General features: G+C 37.1%; 3 protein-coding genes across 3 annotated transcripts in view; 1 reads left to right on the forward strand and 2 right to left on the reverse strand.

Annotated features, from left to right (window-relative positions):
• The first annotated feature begins 599 nt into the window (after nt 1-599).
• LOC111395684 (stem-specific protein TSJT1-like) lies at nt 600-1,905 on the forward strand. The gene is made up of 4 exons (XM_023021794.1): nt 600-902; nt 987-1,227; nt 1,314-1,434; nt 1,519-1,905. Exons 1-4 carry the CDS (start codon nt 685-687, stop codon nt 1,713-1,715), a joined length of 777 nt encoding a protein of 258 aa, XP_022877562.1. The 5' UTR covers nt 600-684; the 3' UTR covers nt 1,716-1,905.
• Nucleotides 1,906-1,922: 17 nt separating this feature from the next.
• Nucleotides 1,923-3,880, reverse strand: LOC111395683 (protochlorophyllide reductase-like). The gene is made up of 5 exons (XM_023021792.1): nt 3,729-3,880; nt 3,569-3,643; nt 2,943-3,480; nt 2,506-2,864; nt 1,923-2,224 (listed from the first exon to the last, which is right to left on the reverse strand). The coding sequence occupies exons 1-5, from the start codon at nt 3,780-3,782 to the stop codon at nt 2,069-2,071; spliced, it is 1,182 nt and encodes a 393-aa protein (XP_022877560.1). The 5' UTR covers nt 3,783-3,880; the 3' UTR covers nt 1,923-2,068.
• A 962-nt stretch (nt 3,881-4,842) lies between these two features.
• Nucleotides 4,843-9,614, reverse strand: part of LOC111395685 (WD repeat-containing protein 44-like) — an 8,693-nt gene continuing 3,921 nt past the window's right edge. Inside the window, exons 2-7 of the mRNA XM_023021795.1 lie at nt 9,093-9,183; nt 8,221-8,378; nt 8,045-8,096; nt 7,886-7,965; nt 7,597-7,690; nt 4,843-5,738 (exon numbers count right to left, since the gene is read on the reverse strand). Coding sequence (XP_022877563.1) covers nt 5,140-5,738; nt 7,597-7,690; nt 7,886-7,965; nt 8,045-8,096; nt 8,221-8,378; nt 9,093-9,183 — 1,074 coding nt within the window. The 3' untranslated portion in view covers nt 4,843-5,139. The remainder of the gene's footprint in view (nt 5,739-7,596; nt 7,691-7,885; nt 7,966-8,044; nt 8,097-8,220; nt 8,379-9,092; nt 9,184-9,614) is intronic.

The following is a 9,614-nucleotide window of genomic DNA, read 5'->3' on the forward strand; positions in this document are numbered from 1 at the left end:
AGAGAGAGAGAGAGAGAGAGATAATATCTTGCCCACAGAAAAATGGGAAGCACATTGGATTGTCACTGCTGATTCATATTTTTGTCAATTTGTCAGGGTTATCCAGATCAGGATAACTGACATTCTGCCAAACCCTACACGTGGGATTGGACTTTTCCACACTTACTAAAACAAAGCGTGCATTGGTTTGTTGCAATTCTACAGTGTAGCAAGTAAATAGAATTGTAATTTCTATTTCTCCTTCGGCCCCTGGTAAAATTTTGATAAGGATTTAAGTTAAAGTCAACGGTTAATCCTCTCAATTTTTATCAATTTTGTAATTAAATGTCATCAATTTCTATTAAAATATATTAAAAATTTTATTTAAGGTACACCAACTATTACATAATGTATAAAACACTTGTCGACAGTATTGACCTTGTTCAATTTGCGAACGAAAGGTTAATTACGATAAATAAAATTTTAGCTTATTTTCGTTATGGTATTTGCTGTCAAATGTTTATATCGCATTACAAGATCATAAATCATCGTGTTGATCCAAAGGCCAAAGCTCTTAATCAAAAAGACAAAACCGCCACCATCTCTCTGCCCCTGACCGTATATAAAATCTGTTTCGCACTCGCAGAAAAAAATAAACTCTCTCTGTAAGATCAAGAAAATATCAGTTTCGCTTTCGAAGAAAAGATGTTGGCCATATTTCACCAGGCATTTGCTCATCCACCTGAAGAGCTAAACAGCCCTGCATCTCTCAAAAGTTCAAAGAAGCCTAAATTACCAGATGAAACTCTCCAAGAATTCCTTTCTTCTCACCCTAATAACACTTCCTCTATGAGTTTTGGGGATGCTGCTGTCCTTGCTTATGTCCGACCTGATCACCATTCTCTTTTTCATCAGAACCAGAGGTATATATACGTGTATACATTCGTATACAAGTGTTTTTATGCTTGAGGAAATTTTCAACATTTTTTATGGGTTTTTGTTGGCAGGTTGTTTTGTGGGTATGATGATATATATTGCCTTTTCATGGGGAGTTTGAACAATTTGTGTGCTCAGATTAAGCAGTATGGATTAGCAAGAAATGCAAATGAGGCCATGCTTGTGATTGAAGCTTATAGAACACTTCGGGACCGTGGTCCTTACCCAGCTGATCAGGTTATTAAGGATCTTGATGGGAGCTTTGCCTTTGTTGTCTATGATAGCAGAGTTGGGACTGTTTTTACAGCACTGGTATTTGGCCCATCTTGTAAATTTTATTACACCGTCACATAGATAAGATTTAGCTTCTTTCTGTACAATTTCGATTATGATTTCAGGGTTCTGATGGTGGAGTTAAGTTGTATTGGGGCATAGCTGCAGATGGTTCTGTGGTGATTTCTGATGATTTAGAGGCGATTAAAGAAAGCTGTGCTAAATCTTTTGCACCATTCCCAGCAGGTATTGGTACAGAATCTCAACATAAGAGTTGCATAATTAATTGATAATTCAAGAGAATTAATAGGATTGATTTTGTGGATACAGGGTGCATATTTCACAGTGAGGGAGGATTAATGAGTTTTGAGCACCCAATGAATAAGCTAAGGGCAATGCCAAGGGTGGACAGTGAAGGTGTGGTGTGTGGGGCTAATTTCAAAATTGATCATTATGCTAGGGTTGATAGCATTCCTCGAGTTGGAAGTGAAGCCAATTGGGCAGAATGGAATTTTCATGAACCCTAATCCATCAATTTCTTTTCCACTCTGTTTTGTTATTTTGGAGTATTTGATCTTTCTTTGTTTTCTGGCCAAGAAATGAGCACAGATGTACAAAAAATAATCTGAAACTTGATTTTGGTTTAAGCTTACAGTCCCTGTAATTTGTTAATCCAATCTTTATGTTCATGAATGTTACCTGCAATTTATGTTCCAATCATAGCAAACTAAACAAGAGAAAGATTAGTGATTTTATTATTGATTCAAACTTTAATGTCACAAGTTGAGTTTTCTTTTTCCATTACAACTGCAAGCATTCAAACCAAAATCTTCGCCTATGGCACCAATGATTAGTGAACGAAGTGACTGAGGATTACCCTTCAAGCCAAGCCAACTAGTTTCTCACTGATTTCCCATACTTTACGAGCTTTATCGGCATTACTGGCTTCTTGAGACAACTGGTTCTCGAATGAAGCCGAATCCTTGTTCCAACTCCAGTAAACTCCTGACTTTGTTAAACTTGGATCACTTACAACCTACATCAGAAGAAATAAGATTTTCGAGGATCTAAGGCCACACGCAAGATTGCATCACGAGATGGATCAAAATACATGTATACAAAGTTATGTTTTTATTGTAGCCCAATGTTTTGATTCATTTTCAGTTTTTAGCCTTGGATCACTAGATCGTTACTATTGTAATGTTTGTTGTGTAAGCCCGTGTATGCCCGGAGTACTTACATATTTACATTTACTGACCAAAAAAAGATATATAAGTTTATGCTTCACACAAATTACATGGTTGTTGTCTTTTGTACCTGTGCAAGCCTGTTTCCGGCTTCTTCCTCTGAGACGAACCCCTTGGTGATGAACTTTTGAAATGGAGGGAAAAGAAGCCTAAACAAGGGGATGTGCTCCCTAAACAGGCCTGTTGTGGCAATGCAACCGGGGTACAGGGAAGCAAATGTGATCCCAGTTTCTTCATGGTAACGACGGTGAAACTCTTGCATTGTTAGCATATTGCACACCTTGCTATCCTTGTACGCCTTTGCTCCATCGAAATCTCCACCGTCAATCATGGACGAGGTGTTTAATCCATTCAATCCCCCTTGGAGGCCCCTCAAATCCCCAAGATTCGCCTTTGGAGGTACGTTTCCAGCCAGTGTATTTGTATTCCCTGATATACATCTATGTACTTATTGCTGGTAATAGAGGCATTGTCTAGATCAATTATGCACTAATGATTATGTTATACCTGTAATTGAGCCAACAATTATGAGTCTCTTCGATGGATAATCAGACTGCTTCATGTCATCGAGCAACAATCTTGAAAGAAGAAAATGACCAAGATGGTTAGTCCCAACACTGAGCTCAAACCCATCAGCTGTGAATGAAGGTTCCCTAGCAGTTGGCTGATAGACAGCAGCATTGCAGACCAAGACGTCGAGGGGTCGGCTAGATTGCTTGAAGTTTTCGACAAACTGCCTCACACTGTCAAAGGAAGCAAGGTCTAAATGCATAATTGTGTAATTTTCCTTAGACATTCCAACTGACTTTGCTGCCCTCTCAGCCTTGAGGAAGTCCCTGCACGCCATAATTACGTGCCATTTTCCGGTTTCAGCCAGAGCTTTTGCCGTCGCCAGGCCTAATCCGGAGGAGGCTCCAGTGATCACCACAGTGCCCTTTCTTAGTGTTTTCTTCTTTTGAACTGTCGCAGGGGTGAAAACTGGAGAGGTAGCCACTGCCTCAGCTCTGATAGCCCCGACGGACAACTTCCTAGAAATGAATTCTCTCTGCAAGAAATGCAATCTCCATTAATAATCTTGAATCTTGATTCATCAAGTCGATGTACATTATTCAGCTGGAGATGGAAATTTATACCTTGTCAGCCTTGACATGGTCTGAGATTGAAATTCCAAAGAGGTTAGAGTCCTTGAAAGATGCACTATTTTTTCCCTGTGAAAAGTACCAGAATTAATCAAAAATCAAGATGGCAAGCATTAAATTAAAGGCTTGTACACAAAAAGCGATGGCAACGAACCTCTTTTTGAATGGCAAATGCAGAGGGGAGAATGGCAGCAGCCTGTAGAGCCATGGAATTTCAATTTGATAGTATTAGATGTTTCTTTGATACAAATCTAAATATCAATTGATACTTTTTGGTGGATGCATATATATGAAAATGTTGGCTGATATATGACAAAATGGACAGAACTTTCGGATATGAAATGCAGCAAGGATAAGATAATTTTCTGTGGACACATACGCCACATCAACTACAAGGAACCAATCAGATTTTGTAGTTCAGATTTCCTCTGATATATTTATTAGAAGATAAAAGAGTTCCACTCCTACAGTTATGGGCCTGGGATGGAGAAATTTACCTAGGATAATGTTTGATGGGAACATTTTCGTGCAAAGAGAGGATAAAATGGTCGAAAAAATCGTCTTGTTCATTGGTCAAGTCATATCGATGCTGCATTTGGTATGTACACCGAAGGTTAATAGGATAAACTGAATCGCACACCGGTGGACCCACATGGGGTCCGTCATCCATTTCTCATCATTGGGGTTTGTGTTGTAATTGTATTTGGAAGAGTGCTACCTGCATAGGCTCTGTTGCACAGGGCTTCCCCTCTTGTATTTGAGGCTTGTGTTGCTTGGTTTTTGGTGAAAGCAGATAAAGTATGTAATTTGTAATCTGTACTGCACTGTTGTAAGCCATTCTTAAGGCACCAGACAAGACCAAAATAAGACGCTCAAGCACAAACTAAAGCCTTCTACCCTTGAAGTGTGTGTGTGTTCGAAAAAAAAAAATTAATAATAATAATAATAAAAAATCAAATAAAATAAAAATAAGTAAATAGATAAACTCATGAATGCAAATAGTGCAACGGACTGACTTCAATTGTAGTAGTATATTGATTTATTTTCATTAATGTTATGTTATTTAAAAAAAAAAATTGGATTTTTAAATTGTTGAACCCACAATACATGGTCTGCTTCCAACCCTTGAAACACAATAGGCTAAAGAGAGGTGAAAGGTCTATGAAAAATGTCGATTACAAATACAGGGAGCCTATTTCAAATTATGTTGGATGAATTTGATGAAAAATACAGGAAACTATACCACAACCAGTTTATATGTACAACTGTTGGAATAGAATCATATCTTCACTCCACAATTTCCTATTACAGACAATCAATCGGTTTCTAAACTCAATGTTTAATGTCTTTACATTTTTTTTTTTTTCATTTGTCTTTTCGATCATGAGAAATTTACTTCTTATCAGTGCCCTCTGGAAGGCTTTCGAGCCACAGATGCAACTGTCACAAGAAGAAAAAAATAGAGAACTGGCTAATCTTTGCCCATCTCACCAAATATCTGTACAATTTTTGCAAATTTTGAGGTGTAAAAATCTGTAGGCCACTCCTAGAGAATTCTTTGCCTCCTAATTTCGAAGGGGCAACCCAAAATTCTGGAAAGTCCTAATTTTTCCTCTGAGGCCTGCAGTTACAATTACCATCCCCCATGCCGACCTGTTTTGGTGTAACCAGTTGGACAAATCAGCATTAACTCGAGGGCTAGTGTTCTTGGTGGCCGAAAGAAATTTATCATCCGGCCACATAACTGAGAATCTATCAAAGAGGTAGCTCTTTGTATCACTAGAAATCATGCCATTAAGTGGACTACTGTTGTTGACTAATGCCAATGGTGAGCTCTCGCTATCATTAGGTTCTTCGACTGGAGTAGGCGGGTGGTTGGCTGTTGAAACCTCCTCGAAATTATCAATAGAACTGCTTTGAACTCCAAAGCAAGTGTCATGTAATTCCCATGCGTCACACATTCCAGGCCAAGGGATTGCAACTGATACATCTTGACAGTGAAAATGCTCATAAGAGTGGGTCACAGTAACACCTTTGCTTCTGTTTGGTTGGGATTCAACTTCGTGTCTCCAGATATATACATAAGAATCCTCACTAGCAGAGATCACATATTTTCCATTAGCTGTTAGGGAGGCTGAGATTTGGCTATTTGAGTTACGAAACCCTGCAAGAAATTACCAACCATAAGAGTCCCAACTTTTCAAAATAAAATCAATTGTCATGATTGGGTAAAAGCAATGATAAATGTCAGCATAATAATTGTGGCACAGCTTAACTTTGTCAACTGGATCACAAATTCAGACAATTCTCCTTAGACGAATTCTACTTACGTAAAAAACTGGCCCCCAACAAAGGGAACATGTGGAGGAAACATGTATCAGTCATATTAAAATGAATTCCAATCATAGTAATTAATTGTGATTAGATTCTAAAATCCAAGGTAAGAAAATGTTGAAAACAGACCCAGGAAATTAATCTCTCTTTTCATCTTCCCATAAAATGATGGAACCCTGCTGTGTGTACAGGCAGGCTTCATACAGAAGCCTGCCAGAACACACACAGGGGGCGTATGTGGGGGTATTTTTTGGTAATTTTTTATTCACGGTAGGTCCCACACATGAGAGTAATCTGGCCAAATTCTGTGGAAAATTTTCTGTACAAAGGGCATTCTTCTAAATAAATTTCTGAACAAAATTGGGAACGAGATACTGTGTCCTGCTTTCTGTAATTAGGAGGAGCGTTTTCAAATGTCTGCATCCTCCTTTTTGAATGATGATGTGTCCAATCTCTCCAATTACACACTGAAGTATACAATTTACATGATGTCATCCATTTCTGGTACCCAGAACTGTGCTCCTAAGAGGTCCACGGTCCACCGAAAACAAAAAAATGCACCTAATTTTTTATTTTTTTTAAAACAAAAAAGGAAAAAAAATTGCCTAGTCTAACTAGGACCTCAATATTCCGAATACTAAATTTTATCAGTAATATTCATGGATCAGATATAGCAGAAGAAAACAGTAGCCTGACAACAACTACCATGCAGGACACAGATTTGGAATCACATGTAACATAAAAACAAAAGGAAAAGAAAATAAATTAAGGAAATAATCAAGTTACACTCTATAAGATATTAACATCTTCAGGTGTTAACAACCATGATAACTGACATCAACAGCTTTTTCAAAATTACTCGTAGTAAGAAAATAAATCAAAACAAACCATCAAGAGTCCCCCAAGAAGGAAAATAACCTAGATTAATATTTCATAAGATTCACATTACATGTGGTCAGAGAATACAGGACATCGCAGGTTAATGTGCAGTTTCGCGATCTGACAAGGAAAACACTAGGATACAATTGCCAACAGAAAGTAGCAAATTAAAATATATTCGGTCACTAAAGCACTTTTTTCAAAATTGGTTGGTTGCAAAGCTAAGGCACTTTTTTCAAAATTGGTTGCAAAGCTGTGTGGAAAACAGAGTGTAGCCACAATAAACCACGCTCATTCCCCACCCCCACCCCAACCAAAAAATAAAAAAAAATAAAAAAATAAAAATAAAAAGGAGCTTATGTTATGGTTCTCACACCTTCTTGTTGGCCTGCTTTATTTCTAAACAGATTCCTTACTTTCCTAAATGTATGACATTATAAAGAAAGATAAAGGTGACTCACTGCAACTAGTACACCATATATTAAATCCTAAATGTCAGAACAAAACACTAGAACTTAGGAGGAAAAACTTTCCTTCAACCAAAATCAAAACTGCAAACACCAAAACTGAACAGAGTTCAATAATTAGAATAATCATGTCAGCAGTTCAAAATTTTTTCAAAATTAGAACCTTCACGAATGTCCATAATAAGCACATAGACACTAAGAATAGACTGATTTGTCAAAATCTTCGCATGCTTAGTAATCAATGATACCAAGCTTCACAATTATAACCATCTAAAAAAATTTAAGAAAACCTCATTGCTACCTTCAAAAATTTACAGAATCTTATACAGTACACTAGCATACCTTTGAACTTGTGAACCAGATCAACACCCTCTATAACTCGAACTCGTGAATCTCCAGATGTAATAAGCACTTCTGATGTACTTCCTGGTGCAAACTGATTGATGAAAGCCATATAAGCATAAGAAGAGGTTGGTTTTCACTTGCATTTCACAATTATAAGAACATCACTGTAATGCCAAAAAACTATTGTCCCCTGAAGGAAAGAAAGTGTTGTACGCCACCCAACACCAATAATGTCTTCCCTCTTACATAAGGTGCATGTACTGCAATTAGTCAATGAATTGATTACCTGGAAACCGGTAATTTTCTTTTGATGAGATTTCTTCTTATTCTGCAGATTGATCTGGCTTTTTTGCTGGAATTTATTATCTGGAAATAGAATGATGCATGAATAACTAGTTTACAATGAACTGAATCTCATCTTTCTTCATGAAGCTATTATTCATACCTGATGTGTCGTATAAGCAACAACTTCCCTTGTATGATCCAACTAGCGCACCCTTCATCAATTAACAAACACGGACTTTAAGTCCAACTGAAACACGTGCATAGGGAAAACAACTTTGCATATCTGGAAGGACAACACAAAATCAAGTAGTAACTATAATACAATGTATGCCCAACCTGGCCATCAGGTGTATAGCAAGCTGCAGTGACCATTTCATGTAAATCATTCCAATCAACAACTTGGTGATCAGGAATGCTCCATATGCGCACCTTAGCATCTAGGGATCCACTGATGAAGTATCTATCATCAACAGGATTAAACTGGATGCAGGTTACTGTGTCAAGAGAATCCAGACTACTTATCAGTGATGAATTTATGTCATCTATTTATAGAGTTAATGATATTAACATGCCAAAAGAATCCCTGATATAAAACTACAACTAAACAAGCGGATTTATGAAACTAATGTGTAAAATAGGAATCGGTCTAAATATTCATATGCAAAAATCATCAATATACTAAAACTGTCATAATACCATCTCATCACTAGGCGAGTAACTGAAACTCTCAAGCCACAGACCGTTTTGCTCTTTTTTTTGAATAAAAATTACCCTCTAAAATAAATATTCATGTTTGAACCAATTGTTAATAATTCATTACTATCATTTGCCAACCAAATTTCCAGTCTCTTAAAGCTTTTCTCATGTTCTGTTGATCCCAAAAAGATATGAAATCAAACATTGATCTTAGGCAACCTTGTAGCCGGCATGTTTCCTACGACTTTTCTGTTAGTTCATTTCATGTTGTATAAACAATAATACAAACTTATGTACAAGACTTTGAGAGGAAAAATTCATGATCCTTTCACACAATTATAACATAGGGTTAGGATCATTCCAATATTTATTAACTTCTGTAAAAGTGTCATTTCCATGAACAAGAGGTTCCCACAATAAATCCCAGTCCTATCCTCACGACCTCAATAGGAACTGTGGGCACTCACCTCTCAGAAGTTAAGAATTTTTAGCTAAGGGATACAGGCAATTACCATAGTCACTGTGTGCAAAGATCTTTAAACAAGAATTGCTAGACAAGTCCCATAGCCTCACAGTTTTGTCCATTGAAGATGACAGCAGTTGCTGGAGAAGGAAGAAAACCATTAGCGAGATGTCTGGTGAAGACCTTACAAGTTCTTGACTTTAGTTAAAATGCATACAACGAATTTTTGCACAGGCCAAGATGAATAATGGCATGAAATAAAATCAAAATGTTTCTCCTAGAGATCAGGGCAAGTGCACTTTTAGAACAAATCAAACACGATCACTGGATGGAGGTCAGTAGTGATGCCAACAAACAAACCAAAAAAGGAACATTATAGTGTCATTCAATAATTACAACCGACAACCGTCAATTGGAAGATCACAGTGCAACTTGACCAATAAAAAAATGTTTAAAAAGGCGAAAATAAGTACTGAGGCGTTTTTCCAATATAAGTTATGCCTCACAACGACCAAAACTTTTTAGTAAAATAATACAAAAATAAGAAGCTTTTGAAGAATACAAAAATTAA

Source organism: Olea europaea, chromosome 6, assembly GCF_002742605.1.
Source record: "Olea europaea var. sylvestris chromosome 6, O_europaea_v1, whole genome shotgun sequence".
Lineage (NCBI taxonomy): Eukaryota > Viridiplantae > Streptophyta > Magnoliopsida > Lamiales > Oleaceae > Olea > Olea europaea.